Genomic DNA, 19,136 nt, shown 5'->3' with positions numbered 1-19,136 from the left:
CCAAAGCCAGTATATCCTTCCTCAAGTATGGAGACCAGAACTACACACAGTACTCCAGGTGCGGCCTCACCAGTACCCCGTTTAGTTGCAGCATGACCTCCCTGCTCTTGAATTCAATCCCTCTAACAATGAAGGCTAACATTCCGTTTGCCTTCTTAATAACCTGTTGTACCTGCAAGCCAACTTTTTGCGATTCATGAACAAGCACTCCCAAGTCCCTCTGCACAACAGCATGCTGCAATCTTTCACCATTTAAATAATAATCTGCTCTTCTATTATTCCTTCCAAAGTACATCATCTGGCATTTACCAACATTGTATTCCATGTGTCAGACCTTGGCCCACTCACTTGACCTATCTATATCCCTCCGCAGACTCTCCACATCCTCTGCACAATTTGCTTTTCCACTCGATTTAATGTCATCAGCAGATTTTGCAACGCTACACTCAATCCCCTGTTCCAAATCATCAATGTAAATGGTAAACAACTGCGGGCTCAGCACCAACCTCTGCAGCACCCCACTCACCACTGACTGCCAAGCAGAAAAACACCCATTTATACCAACTCTCCACCTTCTATTGGTTAACCAATCCATTATCCATGCCAATACACTTCCTCCGACTCCATGCATCCGTATCTTATTTATAAGTCTCTTGTGTGACCTTATCAAACGCCTTCTGGAAATCCAAGTATACGACATCTACCTGTTCCCCTCTATCCACTGCACTCATTATGTCCTCAAAGAACTCCAGTAAGTTTGTCAAACAGGACCTGCCCTTTTCTAAATTCATGCTGCATGTCTAATGGAACCACTCCTTTCTAAACGTTTGGCTATTTCTTCCTTAATGACAGCTTCAGGCATTTTCCTGACTACAGATGTTAAGTTAACTGGCCTATAGTTGCCAGTCTTTTGCCTACATCCTTTTTTAAAAATTGGCATGACATTTGCTGTCTTCCAATCCACTGGGTCCTGCCCAGAGTCTAGAGAGTTTTGATAAATGATTACCAACACGTCTGCTATAACCTCCAATTATTCCCTCAGCACCTTGGGATGCATTCTATCAGGACCAGGGGACTTATCTACCCTCAGGCCCTCTAGTTTGCACATCACTATCTCTTAGTGAAAGTGATTTTATTGAGGTCCTCACCTCCCATTTCGTCCATAACATCCTTCTTTGGCATATTAGACGTGTCCTCCACCGTGAAGACCGACACAAATCTTTCTAGTTACGTAGTTCACTCACATTTTATTCATAATTTTATACAAATGACAAAACAAAAACCAATCCGAGTCACATTGCAAGGAGACTTAAAATAGTTCCAGCTTTCCTTAGCCAAGGCCTGTTGAAGCAGCAATAACGTTGCAGTAATGAGGAGGCCATCCAGTATACTTTGCTTTAAAATATCTGTACATTGTACTTAGCGTCCACATTTCACTAGAAGCAAGACCAGTGCTTCTGATGAGGTTGTCACGTACTCCTGTCTTTGACTGCTGGTTCTGTCTCCTGCTCGTATTCAATTTCTACAAATGGCCGCTTTTTTCGGACAGGACCTTTCACCGGTGTCTTGCCCTTCGATTTGGAGGTTTCTACCTCCATTTCCTGCTCATCACTGGATTGCTCCGATCTCTCCTCATCTTCGCTGTCCTCTAGTTTGTCCATGGCCTGTAATGCACGAAAGACCAGCTTCAGTTACACCAGCCATTAGCAGCACTACCATGTTCTGCACTCAATACTCAACCAAGCCCCAGACCCGAAGTGGTCCAGACCTTAACTGTTTTACTTTTATTTCAAAGGTGCTGCCTCATGTTGGGATACACTTTCATAAGCAGATCTCTCCAGCTCCTTCATACGTATCAACAAAACACAAGGCTACTGAAGCATATAACAGTGGATCATCCTGCCGATTCATCCACTTGTCAATAGGACCCATCAGGTGGGAATCATATGTAGGATGCAGGCAAAGTTAAATATTTAGTTAACGTTGAAGGGAGAACAACTTAGCTAATTATGAACTGCTCTGGAATGGTGCAGAGTGCATCCTGCACTTTATTACTTCCTGCCAATATATTTTATGTCAAAATAAATCTGATCAATAAAACACTGAGGGGTAGAAATTGTTATGTTGCACTTAGTGGTAAATTAAACTAGACAACTGCATCTCATTTGGGATACCGGGGAATTAATTCAGAAAGAATGGGCATTCCATTCGTACCCACACCACAAAATTCAGTTCCACCCAAGATCACCACTAGATCATTACCTCAAAGTCACTCAGGTCACTCTCGTCCAGTTGGTCATCCTCCACATATTCCACCCGGCCAACGTCCTGCACAGGAGAGAGAAAAGAAGGCTGAATATTGTCAGTAGTTCCACAAAACCCTCCAATTCCTGATCTGGACGAGTGACTTTTTAAAGCTCTGGATACATCCTCCAGCCACAGGAAGTAACAGCTGCAAAATGCAGGTAAATCTACATCCTACGTGTATCTAATTCACATCAACTACCATTAAGTGCAAAATGTTGCAGCCCCCCTTACCAAATGCTGATATAAATTTTTCTGTGCGAAGTACAGTTTATGTTCAGACTTCATGAAGGTGACTGTTCAGATACTGACACCAGCAAGAGCAGTTCCCTCAGTTCTCCCTGCAGACTCGGCCTGCCAACCTCCCTCCAGATGTGTGCCGCATCTCTTACCCACTCTCTACATTGATACCCTTTGCCCCGATGTTCCCTGTTAGAGTTGTTCACCGAAGACTTTCACTGGTTTCTCTTGAATCAAAGTTGATAATGGACCTATACTTAAGATGCCGCTGATGCATCCAAGAGTAGGGTACTTACTTACCCAGACAATACTTTAGCAGAAAAGAAAAAGTTAAAGAGTTAAAGCACTGGGAAAAAGAAACACTAGCTGTCCACTCTACCTACTGTATGCCTCTCATAATCTTACACGCCTCTATCAAGTCGCCTCTCATCCTTCTTAGCTCCAAAGAGAAAAGCCCTAGCTCGCTCAAGCTTTCCTCATAAGACCTGTACTCTAATCCAGGAAGCATCCTGGTAAGTCTCCTCTGTACCCTCCTTAAAGTTTCCACGTCCTTTCAATCATGAGGTTTAACAAGAGTTTTGCCTCACAGCTTTTCAGCTCAATGCTCCGACTTACAAAGGCCAACACCCCATACGCCTTTTTAAGCACCCTAATAACTTGCACAGTAACTTTGAGGGACCTGTGGACTTGCACCCCAAGGTCCCTCTGTTTCTCCACAATACCAAGAATCCTGGCATTAACCCTGTACTATAACAGATATCATCAGAGCAACTCTATCCAAGTCGACAGGATTAGACACTAGAATGGAGGAGGTTGTACTCTAGTCAACTAACTCCATACTTACTTCATCATCTTCCTCCGAAGAATCAGTCTCACTTTCTGCATCTTGTTTCTCCAATGCTTTATCAAAAGCATGAACAGGAAAATTGTAGATGTCTTCATACTAATGAGAGAAAAAAGCATTAGCAACTTATCAAATGGGGAGAGAAAACTTCACATGTGGATCCCCAGAATTTCTTTTCCCTCATGGCCCCTGCCCATCCCCCACATGATTCATCTGTTGTCGGCCCCCAACCAACACATATTCGACTCTCCCCTCCTACCCCTCCTCAGCAAGGGAGATGAGGCTGAGTACAGGGCTATGGTAGGAAACTTTGTCACATGGTGTGAGCAGAATTATCTGCAGCTTAATGTGAAAAAGACTAAGGAGCTGGTAGTAGACCTGAGGAGGGCTAAGGCACCGGTGACCCCTGATTCCATCCAGGGGATCAGTGTGGACATGGTGGAGGATTACAAATATCTGGGGATACGAATTGACAATAAACTGGACTGGTCAAAGAACACTGAGGCTGTCTACAAGAAGGGTCAGAGCGGCCTCTATTTCCTGAGGAGACTGAGGTCCTTTAACATCTGCCGGACGATGCTGAGGATGTTCTACAAGTCTGTGGTGGCCAGAGCGATCATGTTTGTTGTTGTGTGCTGGGGTAGAAGGCTGAGGGTAGCAGACACCAACAGAAACAACAAACTCATTCATAAGGCCAGTGATGTTGTGGGGATGAAACTGGACTATTTGACGGTGGTGTCTGAAAAGAGGATGCTGTCCAAGTTGCATGCCATCTTGGACAATGTCTCCCACCCACTACACAATGGATTGGTTGGGCACAGGAGTACATTCAGCCAGAGACTCATTCCACTGAGATGCAACACTGAGCGTCATAGGAAGTCATTCCTGCCTGTGGCCATCAAACTTTACAACTCCTCCCTTGGAGGGTCAGACACCCTGAGCCAATAGGCTGGTCCTGGACTTACTTCCTGGCATAACTTACATATTACTATTTAATTATTTATGGTGCAACTGTAACGCAAACCAATTTCCCTCGGGATCTATAAACCATGACTATGACTATACAAATTGTGGTACACTGAGGGAATGAGAAAGAAACCAGCAGATCAATCAATACATTTCCCTAATATTCCATCACAAGGTATAAGCATCCTATCATGTTCCTACTCTAGGTAAAAGGACAATTATCTCGTTGGAATTTAAAAACCAAGAGCTTAAGAGGAGCCACTCACCGTCCCCTGCTTCAGTCGCTCTAGTAGTTCCTTCTCAATGGCATTGTCTAGTTGAGCTGCAATCAGAGCTTTTTCCTGCAAGAAACCAATCAGACTTATTACACTTCAACCTCTAGCAAAGCAACCAGCCACCACAATCAACAATGTGCAATGATAACTGAGAAAGCCAAGCACCCTGACTCAATCCAAACCACGGGTGGATGTCGAGGCATTGGCGAAGCCACAGAAGAAAACAGGACATCACAGGACAGAGGATCTGGAGACTGTTCTCCTTAAAGGATAGAAATCTAAGGGGAAATGCAATGAATGATTTTCACAAGAGTAAATTAGGAGAGCCCAATTGCAGTGGCAGGTACAGAAATGATCAGGACACAGGTTTAAGACCAGAGTTTATAGGGTTGAGTGCAGAAGATAATCTGTGTTATGATTTGGGTGCCTTAAGTTGGTAGAAACAGTCAGAAAAAAAAGTTTGGTAAAGAACTGGAAACTTTAACTTTTTTTAAATCAAGGCTATGAAGAATAATCAAGGGGAAAGGGCATGCGATTAATTTGATGACGTGGTTGATTTGATGTAAAATTCTACATCATGCTGTGCCCGCAATATAACAACAAACATACTTTGGCTCCTTAAGGTTGTTGCCGTCGGGGATGATAGTGGGGACAAGTTCCCACGACCTATTAAATACTCCCAATGGGAGTCTCAAATAGCCTCTGGCAACCAAGCCCAGCTCCTGACCTTCACAATGTAGCTTAGATACTAAACCCGATGGAACCGTTTCTACTGACAGGAGAAGGGGCAAAGGTGGGTTACTGGCACCTTAAAGCCAGCTGTTCTGGGCAGATGGGGCTCATCAGTCGTAATTAGCAGCTCATCGAGTTAGAAAACTCAGATCTCAAACCTCCGTCTTGCAGCTATACCTGTTCACGGGAAAGGCTTTGGGAGTAGACCCCTAGGGAAAAGTCCCTAATGCAGTCCTACGTTGAGTTCAACACTGACTGGTAACTCCTGCAACGTTGATGGTGCCAAACTATATCGGTCCTTGCTGTTCCTTCGGATACATCAGCTGCGTGGAGAGGGGGAGCCTGCTAGATGGGCAACAGCTTGTTCTCCGTATCTTACTGCCCTGGCTTGATATCATGTAGACAGCTGGGATGCAACATCGATAGTCAACCCGACCAACAAATCCTTCTCTTGCTGTGCCATACCAGCGGCATTAGTTTTACATTAGACGGAGATTGAAGACCAAGCTGTCAGGCATTAACAGACAAAGATACGACACTATATTCATCCAGTACACAAGTATTATTACCTCTCTTCGCTTCTCTCGGCGTTCAACTTTCTTGCTTAAAGGTACCAACTTCCTCCTTAAGAAACAAAAGTCTACAGTTAGGTGAAGAGAAGCTTCCTATTAACAGATCCTACCCCATCCTTCAGTGAACTGCATAGTGCAACACCAGCCACTCACCACAGTGTGAACCCCTCCAGGGTCACTCAAACAGTAGCACTTCTGCAGTAATTTTGAAAGTATTCTGGGTTTACATCACTGGAGGTATCTTAACCTTTAGACATCAGCTGCACAAACAGTTTGGTTGTACTTAGATTAGAATTAGCTCTAGTAAGCAGAATCCAACGTGGGCTAAATAGTTACAACGTCAAGTTCTTCACAAGGTGACAAAATGTGGCAGCAAGCTCAAACAGCCTGACATTGTAGATCCAAGTTCCCATCTCTGATCTTCAATGGACTCCATTGATGATTCTTTCACCCCTGCCCACATTCGACCCACACCCAGAACCACAGCTCGAATTCTGATGAACCAGACACCAGACTTGATTAAAAAGTTACTTACTGCCTCTTGAGAGTCAGCTTGCGGATGCGGATCAAGTATTGGGTGATCTTGGTGAAACGCTGCTTGCACTTGTGCCTGATGAAGCGGGGCCAGTAGATGAGGTGCTCATCGATCTGCTCCAGGGCCTTCTCATAATTTTTACTCAGCTTCACCTACAAAATATTCAGCAAGGAACCGGTTAATCTTGTCCGTAAGACAAAGGGCTGCTGTTTATTGACTACAGCTCAGCTTCCAACAGAATCATCCCTCAGTTCTAATCAACAGCCTCCAGCTTCCGTCTCTCTCTCTGTAACCGGATTCTTGACTTCCTCACCAGGAGAACACAGTCTATGCGGATCAGAAATGGCATCTCCTCTCCTCTTTGCAGACAATCAACACTGCCGCACCTCGAGGATGTGTGCCTAGCCCACTGCTCCAACCTCTACACAACCACAATTGTGTGGCCAGGCACAGCTCAGATGCCATCTATAAATTCGCCAATGACACAACTATTGTTGGTGACAAGGTGGTGTACAGCAGTCAGGCAGATCATCTGGTTGAGTGGTGTCGCAACAACAACCCTGCACTCATTGTCAGTAAGAACAGGGAATTGATTGAGGACTTCAGGAAGGGGAAGTCGAGGGAACACACACCAGTCCTCATCGAGGGATCAGAAGTGGAAAGGGTGAGCAGTTTTTAAGTTCCTGGATGTCAACATTTCTGAGAATAAACTCTTCTTGGGCTTGCAGCCAGGTGCAGGTATCGAAATCTGGACTGCCGGCAGCGATATTCAAGACACTTGCATATGGTGCTAATACCAGCAAAACTTAACGGGTTTCCTAAGATAGACAAGGATGTTTCTCCCTGAGGTCAGTGCAATGGATTCTCTGACTTATTAGCTCGCTAAGCATTTAATGACCATGCTGTCTCCTTTTGTCAGGGGCGTGAGCATCACAACATGAACTCGACCGACTTTGTAAAAAAACAGTAACCAGAGGACATGATAGTCAGTTGAGATGTACTGTCCCTGTTCATGAGAGTTCCCACTAGGACAGCTTGGTCCTCCTGCAGTCAAGGTTTAATAAGAGTACCATTGACCTTTTTGAACACACCCTTCCTCTGTAAGGGGAACTACTATGAACAAACAGACCAAGTGGCCATAGGGTTGCCCTTGTCGTCGGCTATTGCTAATTTTCACATGGAGGACTTTGGGGAGAGGGCTCTGAGTTCATCACCCTTACGCCCCAAATGCTTCTTCAGGTACGTCGATGGCACTTCGCAGTGTGGCCTCATGGACTCCAGGCACTCCCACAGTTCCATAACCATCTCAACGGCATACATCCAAACATTTAACCTACGACAGAGATGGAGAAGAATGGCTGCCTCCCGTACCTGGACTTTGCAAAGTGTCACTTAGAAGAGAGTGTAAAGATGTGGAAGAAAGTCTTGTGGTCGGATGAAACTAAAGAGGAACTTTTTGGCCTCGACACTAAGCAGCATGAGCGGCGTAAATCTAAGACTGCGCATCAGTCAAGTAACATCATCCCTACTGTAAAGTATCGTGGAAGTAGCATGATATAGTGAGGCTTTTCAGCAACAGGGACTGGATAACTGGTCAAGATTGACGGGAAGATGAATGCCGCTAAATACGAGCGATCCTGGATAATAACCTGCTAACCTCTGCCCCTCTGCACTGCACTTTCTCTGTTACACTTCGCTCTGCCTTGTTATTGTTTTCACTTTGTACTATCTCAATGCATTGTGTAATGATTTAATTTCTATGAACAGTTTGCAAGAAAGGCTTTTCATTGTACTTTGATACACATGACAAGAATAAACCAATTCTAATTATACCAATTTTCTAGCCTCCAGCAGTAACTGCACCATGTGCAGAGTGCCTTACTTACAGTTAAGTTGCTGGTTTTCACGTCATACATGTAATATTCTCCATGTGTGTGTACCTCATCCACCAGAGGTATTTACTAACCACGCCACCCCCATCTATGCTCTTTATAACACAAGCATCAGGGTGTTAAGGATTTGTCAGGGTCAGGACAGTGAGCAACAAGTGTTCTGACCAGATGAAACAAGCCAGGATTAATTTTACATCACAATGCATTTCACACACAGATAACCTAATGGGATAGAAGGAACCAGCACTAAATATTCAAAGGTGAAGAAGATTATCTTGCAATCGATTCTCACCCGCTCCCACATCCGAGCTGGAAAGGCTGCTCGCTCTATTGTCTTCATGTACAGGAAACATTGACCTAAAGGACAGAAAACATCAGGTTTAACCTGTGACCAAAGTGCAGACACATTCACACCTCACATTAATCCCGACGAAAGGAGATGGACCACAACCCCAGCAGGAGGAAAAATTCACAATCGGAATTCAGAAATGGACAAGACGATAGGTAAACCCACACAGAAATACCAACTGCACCAAGTTTCTCTTGGTATAGGATACAGCAGCTTCTTTACGTTGTGCCATTACACAAAATTGTTCAAGTTACAATTTGACTAGATTTATCGATAATTACATTACTAGCTCATGCTGCTGTTCATCAATAGTTTTGAGCTCTTTATCCCTTATCAATCATATCAATGCAAGTGTTCACATCTGAAGTACAGTGACGGAAATGAAGCTGAGGATTTGCACTACAGAAAAGAGAAGTTTGGTCAAGGGGTCAGGTGTCTTACCTTTCTCTTCCTTGATAGTTGCATACTGACTATTGGCCAGTGGGCAGGATGCACGATTACACAGACCCGTGATATTGTACTCATTGCGACAGAAACTCTGAGTTTTGGCTCTGCAAACAAAGTAAGTAAAGTTAGAAGGAACTACAAAGTGCTTAACTTTTGCTTTTATGAATGAGGCAAAACGTGGCAATTGAGTTCAATGTAGATAAACAGGAAGTGAGGCACTCTGGACTATGGAAAGGGAGTACATAATAAATAACAAACAAGAGGACATCTGCAGATGCTGGAAATCCAAGCAACACACACAAGATGCTGAATGAACTCAGTAGGCCAAGCCACATCCATGGAAAAGAGTACAATCAATGTTTTGGGGCGAGACCCTTCAGCAGGACCGGAGAAAAAGAAATGAGGAGTCAGAGTTAATAAATAACTTTCACAACGTACTTAAAAGGAGACATCTCACTTTATATACAGGCAAATTCAAATGATAGAATAGATACACAGAAATGTTATTTTATGTGACAAAGAACATGAAAGCATGAACATGTGGTAAAACACAGTGATTCACTTGTTAAGACAGAGCTGCAGTAACTGTTCACAACTCTGCTCACTGTTCAGGAAATTGAGAAAGACGCTGTAAACATGAGCAGATGTTGAAAAAGTTTGGACTACTCCTGGAGCATGGAAATTTGAAACTGCCTAACAGAAAATGGTGAGTTAACCGGGACCTTTACAGCTCAGTGATCATTTACATGGAATGCCATAGGGATCGGTCCTAAGGCTTGACCTAGTTACAACACCTAACGGATATAGATCTGCTGCAGTCAAATTTGCCAATGACACAAAGATGAGAGGGTTGGCAAGTTGTGACGACACAGGGAGATGTAAGCAGGTTAAGACATTGTTGGATGGAATATAATATGAGGTTAATATAGAAAGGAAGAATGAAAGCAACTTTTATTTAAATAGCACTGTGATACAAAATAAGTTTGAAAGTCCAGGAGCCTGAAACACAAAAATATTCCATTAACTTATTACAGCAAATGATAAGTTAACGGAGCACTCCTTTATTGCAAGGAGTACAAAGATGGAGAGTCTTTCATGAAACTTTACAAAACACCAGTGAGGTCGCAACTGAAGTACTGTGGGCAATTATCATCTCCATATTGACGGAATAACATTGGAGATGGTGCACAGTAGAGCAGTTTGAGTCTACACATAATGGACTGCAGAAGAAAGAAGGGTAGCCTTTTGGGAACAAGACCATGAAAAGGAGTGACTGGGTGGACGCTGAGAAAGCGCTTTCACCAGTGGGGTTATCAATACCTTCAGATCAAGGGCTTGTCCATCATGAATTTTTGGAATTTTTTCTTTTCTGAAAGCTGTGGAGGTTGAGTCATTGGATCAATTCAAAGCAAAGAGTCACAGGCATTTAAACAAAGGAGAGCAGGAAAATGGTCAAATCACAAACAAGAGAAAATCTGCAGGTGCTGGAAATCAGAGCAACACGCACTAAATGCTGAAGGAACTTAGAAGGCCGGGCAGCATCTATGGAAAAAGAGTAAACAGCTAACATGTCAGGCCAAGACCCTTCATCAGGACTGGCAGGAAAGTGATGTTGAGACCAAGATTTGACTGGCCATAACCTTACTTAATGGTGCTGACCGGACTATTCCTGCTCCTATTATTGATACTTCATAGAAGTTTTAAGATATGGAGTTCTAATAAAGGTTTTACTGCTGGGAAACTGATATAATAGTGATTACAGATTCAATGGGATACGACTTGGAAAGACAAGAAGAAATCTTTTCACTCAGTTATCTGAATCTAGAACCTAAAAATGTGGTGGGATGTGATCTGAACAGGTAATTGAGGACAAAGAATGCACAGCATTAGAGACGAAAAAGCTACGATTTGGGACTAAATCTGACTGCTTCCTCCTACAATCACTTTGGACACATCAAACTGAAATTATCCCTTCTACCAGATCTAATTCCACCTGGCTTTGTTTTATTGAGGACATGCCATGGTTTACTGAGTACTTCCCCACAATAACTGATCTGATCAACAATTACATCAATTAAGAGATTAAGAGTAGATGAGGGGCTTGAAACTATGTGTCAACAGGCTCAATAAACTGATTAGAAAGGCTGGCTCTGTTATAACTGGAGACACTGGAGGCTGTGATAGAACAAAGGACCCCCGGAAGATCCTCACAATTCTAGACAACGTTTCTCACCCTCTGCCTGTCACTCTGGCTGAACAGAGGAGCACTTTTAGTAATAGACAGAGTGCTCGACTCCAAAGAGCACTATATGAGGTCATTCTTACCCTCGGCCATTAGGCTCTATGAGTCATCTATAGCCGGGGAAGTGATGACTCCTCCTGTTAGACTATTTGAGGTAACTTACTTTTTATTTTTTCTTACTTCTAATATTTGTATATCTGTGCACTTGTAATGCTACTGTGACACTGTAATTTCCTCTGGGATCACTAAGTATCTATCTACAGTATAATGAACAAAAGTTAGTAGAGATAAGCTACTGTTAAAACACAGAACTGTGCAGTACAACAAAAGGCCCTTTGGCTCACAACGCTGTGTCAAACTAATTAAACTAGTGATTAAATGCCTAACTAAACTAATCTCTTCTGTCCACACAATGTCCAAGCCACTTCATTCTCTGCACTTTTATATCTGCCTCCATTACAACTCCGAGCAGCACATTCCCCAGGTGGCCACCACTCCTTGTGTAAAAGAAATGTGGCCCATGCATCTCCTTTCAACTGACACCCAGTGCTTTAAATACATGCTCTCTAGTATTAAGACATTTCAATCCTGGGAAAAAGATCTTAGGTGGCTCTCCTTTGTCTCTCATCATCTTATAAACTTCCATCAGGTCTCCCCTCAGCATCTGCTGCTCCACAGAAAACAACACGTTGGCCCAAACTCTCCTTATAGCACCTGTCCTCTATTTTGCCTTTATTCCCTGACCAAAATGCTTGGACTGTGGGCACAGTAAAGATGCAGGACTACTGCTAAATCAATATTAATTCCATCTATCAAAGAACGGTGGCCAATTCCTGCTCAGCGGCTGGGAATTGACACTACCGTCACTTTTATGCCACAATTGTTCATTTTTTTCTGGATTTCCCTACTTACCTGACTTTGTAGGAACAAAACTGTCTGTTTCCAATAACATCCCAAATCACCTGGAAAAGAGAGACCTGTTTATAACCCATTTCACTTCATCTTCAGCTCTCACAAACAAAATAAACATAGAAATAAATATAAAATAAACATAAAATACCAAACAGCAACCATCACTTAAAACACAAACAAGGGAAAATCTGCAGATGCTGGAAATCCAAGCAACGCACGCAAAATGCTGGAGGAACTCAGCAGGCCTGGCAGCTTCTAGGAAAAGAGTACAGTCGACATTTCGGGCTTTTCCTAGATGCTGTCTGGTCTGCTGAGTTCCTCCAGCACTTCGTGTGTGTTCATTAAAACAAAAACTCAGTGGATAAATTACTGTAGTTATATCAGGTGATATCCTGAATATTTGTGCCTTCTTGAATGTAGGATTGAGATGATCTGGGGGGCATTATTACTTTAAGACTGTGTTTGAAACATTGTTGGAAAAATATAAGATACTTCAAGACCCCATATCAGGAAAAATATAAAGATACAAACGTGACGTGTTGGAGAAGGTGCGGCTCCAAGGAGGCAAATCACTTCCATATTTTCTGGGATTGCCCTAAAAAGTTTATATTGGGAAGGTATTCATAGAACATTAGTTAAGGTATTTAGGACCAAGATACCTCTGAACTTTGAGACGCTCTATTTGGGGCATGTATTGTTTCTTGAACAGAAGGAAGATATAAAGTTGCTGCAGGCCCTTTTAGCGGCAAGTAAGAAATCAATCACTAGAAAGTGGCTAAATCCAATACCACCGACATTAGAAGATTGGCACGAAATTATCTTGGAAATATTTAAAATGGAAAAGTTGACTTACTCCCTGAGAATTCAAAAAGAAAAATTTTATCAAATCTGGAATAAATGGATTGAATATATAACCCCAATGCGAGCAGACTTTAGATGACTCTCCTAATGATTTATACTGTTCTTCACATCAACACAGTAATATTGCTAACGTAAGCACCCCTAGTCTAAATGTTTACTGTTTTTGTTTTTTTTTTGGAAAATAGAGAATTAATACAAGTAAAGGAAAAGATTTGGGTAAGGGATAAAAAATGATAAAATTAAGTAAATGAGTACATAGGGATTGGATAATTATGTTTGGGGGCAGGAGCAAGTATGAACAAGTTAGGATATAAACACCTACAATGGTTGTTACATAGGCTTACATACAACATTTTGGACCAGAAGAAATGATCCAGAAGAGCTATGTGGAAACTACTACTAATCCACTTTATTACTATTTTTCTTAACAATTAATGCCATTACTTAGCCTAATAGATTAGAATTTCCACTGTACATAATTATCTATTTAAGTGTCTAATTTCTTTTTATATCATCTCAAAGTGTACTTAAGAATGTATAAATAATTATAGTTTTATACATATAAAAAAATGGAAAAGGTTATACATGTGAAAAAAGTACATGATACTTGTGAATTCCTTATCCAAATAAAAATAAAATTAAAAAAAAAATGTTTGAAATCCTATTGGTTAAACAGTTAACATACGCATTAACATTTTAGTTGGATTCAAATGTTTGTGCTGATCTATCACGGCCTCGGCATGCCATCATAGAGGGTTAAAATACATTGGTAGTGATCGGTGGGGTGGAGTGTACATTAACTAGGTGATCCAGCTCTGTCAGAACTTGTGCAGCATGATACATGGCCTCATACGGTTTGACACCATGTGCAGCCACAACATAAGGGGTACAAGATTGTTGTCTTCTTCTCAGACAGTCCCTCAGGATCGAGCATAATTTGTTTCCACTCCCGTTCTGTGCAGACCAACGAGGCCAATGTGGGACTTGTAGCACAGATGGGGCAAACGGGTGCTTGCTAAGACAGGTGGACGAGCAGTTTGTCAGGCAGTGCTCTGCTTCTTCTAAGTTTAATACTGGATTTCCGTGTACCCAAAGGTTCTTAGAGCCACCCTAAATGCTCTTTTTCCATCCCTGTTGGTCAGTGGGATTTTACAATTTTTCCAAGATCTTGAGAAAATTCTCGTAAATGTTTCTGTCGACTGACTAATCTCTCCCTGTGGCAGAGTTTGGAAAAGAATAGCTGTTTCTAAAATCCCTCATTAAGCATGGGACCAATTTAGCCCACGAACTGGAAACTCAGTCCTGGGTACAATGCTTTAAGAGAGGACATTTGACAATGGTCCCGTTATCCTTCTAACGGATTTTGCAAAAACATTGTTGGTGGTACCTCTCCAGTGCTTTGAGCTATCTGCTGGAGGGTCTTCAAGACCCAGAAGCAAGGATCACTGCTGCAGGGTGTATGATCAGTCTGAGGCATTCATACTCAACGGCCAAAAGCTGTGCAAGTGGAGATTCACATTCCGTGAGAGGACCACAAGGTTTGCAAAGAGACCCAGTGTTTCTCTGTGAACCTTTACTATTGGAGGACAGCAGCGTACAATGGGATCCTCGCTTTTCAGATGCTGAGTGTCAGACCTATGAGCTTCCCTGAACACAAGAATTTCCAACCTTTTTTGTGCCATGGACCCAACCCCTACCATTAACCCCTGTATTAAGAGGTGAATGATAATGGAACTAGCTCTCTGAATGTGTGCAAACACAAGCATTGTCCACGTAAAGTACACATGGACTTATGGACAATAGACAAAGCGAATGGCCATGCATTTCATCACAGTACTCATGATCTTGCCCTGTGTCCAGTGTACATATACTCTCTCTTAATGATCGAAAAGAATAGGAAAAAAAAACTACAGCCGAAACTCTGAATTTTATTTAAAAACCCACCAGTACAGTATATACTCAACAGGTCAGGCAACGTTTGTGGAGAGAGAAACACAGCACAGTAAATACTCAACAGGTCAGGCAGCGTTTGTGGAGAGAGAAACAGTACAGTAATTACTCAACAGGTCAGGCAGCGTATGTGGAAAGGCTGGGGGCGTAGGGTGCTGTAGAAGAGGTGGGCTGAAATGGAGAGGATTATTTGTAAGGACGTCACTGTAGTAAAGCGGTTAGCGCGATGCTATTACAGCGGGCGGGGGGGGGGCGTCGGAGTTCAATACCCCGTGGAATGCGTGGGTTTTCTCCGAGTCCAAAGATGGACCGGGTAGGCTAAGTTGTCATTGTAAATTGTTCCGTGATTAGGTAGGGTTAAGATCGGGTTGGTCCGGGTTTGCTGGGCTGTGCGGCTCGAAGGGGGCTATTCCACGCTGCTTCTCTGAAGAGTAATAAAAATGATTAAGTGGTGGTTGGCCTTAGATGGTTTGTCTGGAGTGCCAGAGACTGGGACAACTTAGTATTATATTAAAGGCACAGAGAGGGTAGATAAATCGTTCTCCTAGAATGGAAATGTTAAACACTAAAGGGATTAGCTTTAAGGTCTGAGGGTGCCTGGAACGTGCTACTAAGGGAGCTGGTGGAAACAGACACGAAACCAATGTTGAACAGGCAGAGATGGAGGGATATAAACCTTGTGCAGATCAAATTGGCAACGTGGGCCGAAGGGCATGTTCCTGTCTGTCTGTATCTTGTTTTACGGCGGTTGGCATCCAGCTTAATGGTGCATTACCGCCACCCTCTGCTCCAGAATGTGCACTAGACATACATTCTAAATCCCTTCACCCAATCACACACATATATATACAAACCTACACTTCACCCTCCCATCTTTGACCATCCTAGTATCCTATTCCTGTTTATTCGTCATATTCTATAAAAAACCCCTGTACCCCTTAAAAACGCTAAAAATACCCGGACTTGTGCTCTCTCACCCATGCCCAGCAACCCTTTTAATGTGAATTCCCGCATCCCCAACTCCCTTAATTTATTTATCATCATCTCTCTCTGTATCCCATACTTCCTGCAACTCAGAATTACATGTTCTACTGACTTCTCTTCCTGACATTCCTCACACAATCCTGTCTGGTGTTTCCCTATCATTTTCAATGTTTTGTTTAATGCCCCAGCCTTAACCTAGTCCACACAATTTCCTCTCTTCTGTTTCCATTACCTACCCTACTAACTGCAACACTCTTTTGTATTTGATATAAATGCCTCCCTTTCCCCTCCCTGTCCCATCTTTCTTGGCACATTCGGTTGACTTTTTCCCAGATTACACACTTAACCTCTGCTTTACTGATACTAATGTGCATTTCCACATTTTCTTTCTTTAACACCCGCTTTGCCAACTCATCCACCCTCTCATTCCCCTTCACCCCTACATGTGCTGGAACCCATAGAAATTTTACCTGACCTCCCTGATTTGCAATTCTAGTAACTAACTGAAGGACTTCATAAAGTACATCTTGCCGACTGTTCGTGTGAAAAGACCTTAAACTTGCTAGAACTGAGGATGAATCTGAACATATCAATGCTTTGGCTTGTCTGGCTTTCTGCACCCATTGCAACGCAACCAACACTGCCAGCATCTCCACTGTAAACACCCCTAACTTATTAGATGTTCTTCTGTGCTGTAACCCTCAAGGTCACTCACAGGGAAAACGTGCCAATCCACACAGCCAGCACCCGAGGAACCTGGGTCTCTGGTGGTGAGAGGCTGTGGCTCTACTCGATCTAATGAACGGTTACGACATGAAACACAGTCTGTTTCTTCCCCACTACACAGAACCTGCTGAGATCCTCCCAGCTGCTGGTTTTATTACAATCCAACGATGGCCGGGGCTGGGCATCCGAGATCCCGGGTCCCTCCGTCTACACCCCTTCACTCTCACCCAACCCTCTCTCCCCCACTCCCCGACCACATACTGTCCTGACCCCGGCTTGCCGAGCTCCTTTCCTCCCACCCGCCGGTCACTCACATCGTCGTGCTGCATCGTTTCTCGTCACCGGGCCCGGGGGCGCTCACACACGTTGTCTCAGACGGCCGCCATCTTCCGCACGCTCAGACCCTCGCGAGAGCCAGGCGCCGCCAGTGCGTCACACGTGCGTAATCCAGACCGCTGGCCGCTGGGTGGCGCTGCAGTCGGCACGGTGGCGGGGGGAGGGGGGCTGAAACTTTCCTGAAGATGTCGGAAACCTGAAACCAAATCAGGAGGCTCATGGATTTAACATTCTAGTGCCTCTTTCCACAAACTCTGTCTGGTCTTTTGGATCTCCCCCTCCAACTTTCAAATCCCTTACTCACTCTTCCTTCCGTTAGTCCTGACGAAGGGTCTCGGCCTGAAACGTCGACTGTACCTCTTCCTAGAGATGCTGCCTGGCCTGCTGTGTTCACCAGCAACTTTGATGTGTGTTGCTTGAATTTCCAGCATCTGCAGAATTCCTGTTGTTTCTGTCTGGTCTTTTCTTTTTCTTTTAACTTTTAATGGCAGTAGGCAGTCCGACACCCAATACATTACCACCATCAACTGCATTGGGGTGTGGGTGTGGTGCAGAGAATTGGGGGAATATCCACTACAACTTCTTTTCTCAAATGAAAGCTAAATTACCCCAAAAAGCCCATTAGATTGTAAGTAGCTCTGGCTGGTCTCCCCACCGTTCCTATCAATTTATATTTGTTTTTTGTGATTAATGTCTAATTATTTAATAGTTGCGCATTTATATGTGTGTTAAAAGTAGTTTTGGTCACGCACAGCAGTTTTATAACTCAGTTCTGTGGGTGTTGGAAATGCTAGAAAATTCAACACTGGCCAACTATGGAAATAGTAGGGCTGCTAAACCTCATTAAATGCTGCTTATCTGAAAAGCAGCCTATGTTGCTGCTTCAATAACTTTTTCATTACACCTGAATATACATGTACTTGTGCTGATGACAATAAAATCGACTTTGACTATTCAGATGCTGGCTGACTTGCTTAGTATTTTCAGTTTTATTGACTTGCGTTAACGTAACCACAAGCTTGAGTGACATAGGGATGTGTAGTATGAATTTAACTGTAATAAACACCGCCATCTCAACTCTTTCAGAATCCCTTTATTTTCACTCTTTGCTTTGCAAATTTCCTGTGCCACAAGTTCTGCTGTTGTAACCGGATACTTTGGCAAGAATACGTTTTACAATTTAACATGCAAAGGGCAGCAAGAGCATGCAGAAGGAAATCACATTGTCTGCAGACACCAGCATTTGTCTCACACCTACAATTCAATGAACTGCAATGAGATCCAGTGAGCTTCAAGGCTGCAATCACATTGCAAACGTTCTCCACTGTGACTCCTCCTGTACTGAAGGATCCAAGGAGCCAATGGAAATGCTGCATTTCTCTAAGAAGCCTTTGAGCACATCCTTGATTTTTTCTCTGTGTGTGTGTGTGTGTGTGTGTGTGTGGTGTTCCCATGACAGAAGCATGTGAGAGGCTGCAGAAGATGCTGATAGGAACTCAATAGGTCAGGCAGCAACTATGGAGTTGCTAAACTGAGCTGAGACCCTTCATCAGAAGTAGAAAGGAAGAGAGCAGAAGCCAGAATAAGACGATATGGGGAGAACATAGAAATTTACAGCACATTACTGGCCCTTCGGCCCACAATGTTGTGCCAACTGTGTAACCTACTCTAGAGACTGCCTAGAATTTCCCTAGCGCGTAGCCCTCTATTTTTCTAAGCTCCAGGTACCTATCTATGAGGGTCTTAAAAGACCCTATTGTATCCACCTCCACCACTGTCACCAGCAGAGCATTCCACGCACCCACCACTCTCTGTGTGGAAAAACTTACCTCTGACATCCCCCTTGTACCTATTTGCAAGCACCTCAAAACTGTGTCTCCGCGTGTTGGCCATTTCAGACCTGGGGAAAAGCCTCTGGCCATCCACACGATCAGGGAGGTGGGAGGAGTACAAGCTGGCAGGTGACAGG

General features: G+C 43.4%; 1 protein-coding gene across 1 annotated transcript; it reads right to left on the bottom strand.

The window, feature by feature from the left end:
• Positions 1-1,220: 1,220 nt before the first annotated feature.
• mak16 (MAK16 homolog (S. cerevisiae)) lies at positions 1,221-17,253 on the bottom strand. The gene is made up of 10 exons (XM_072266385.1): positions 17,146-17,253; positions 12,311-12,360; positions 9,151-9,260; positions 8,653-8,717; positions 6,469-6,620; positions 5,931-5,985; positions 4,621-4,695; positions 3,389-3,487; positions 2,263-2,328; positions 1,221-1,664 (listed from the first exon to the last, which is right to left on the bottom strand). Exons 1-10 carry the CDS (start codon positions 17,158-17,160, stop codon positions 1,470-1,472), a joined length of 882 nt encoding a protein of 293 aa, XP_072122486.1. The 5' UTR covers positions 17,161-17,253; the 3' UTR covers positions 1,221-1,469.
• Between the last annotated feature and the right edge of the window lie 1,883 nt (positions 17,254-19,136).

The sequence above is a fragment of the Mobula birostris genome, chromosome 8, assembly GCF_030028105.1.
Source record: "Mobula birostris isolate sMobBir1 chromosome 8, sMobBir1.hap1, whole genome shotgun sequence".
Classification (NCBI taxonomy): domain Eukaryota; kingdom Metazoa; phylum Chordata; class Chondrichthyes; order Myliobatiformes; family Myliobatidae; genus Mobula; species Mobula birostris.
This window is presented reverse-complemented; position numbering and strand designations above follow the sequence as displayed.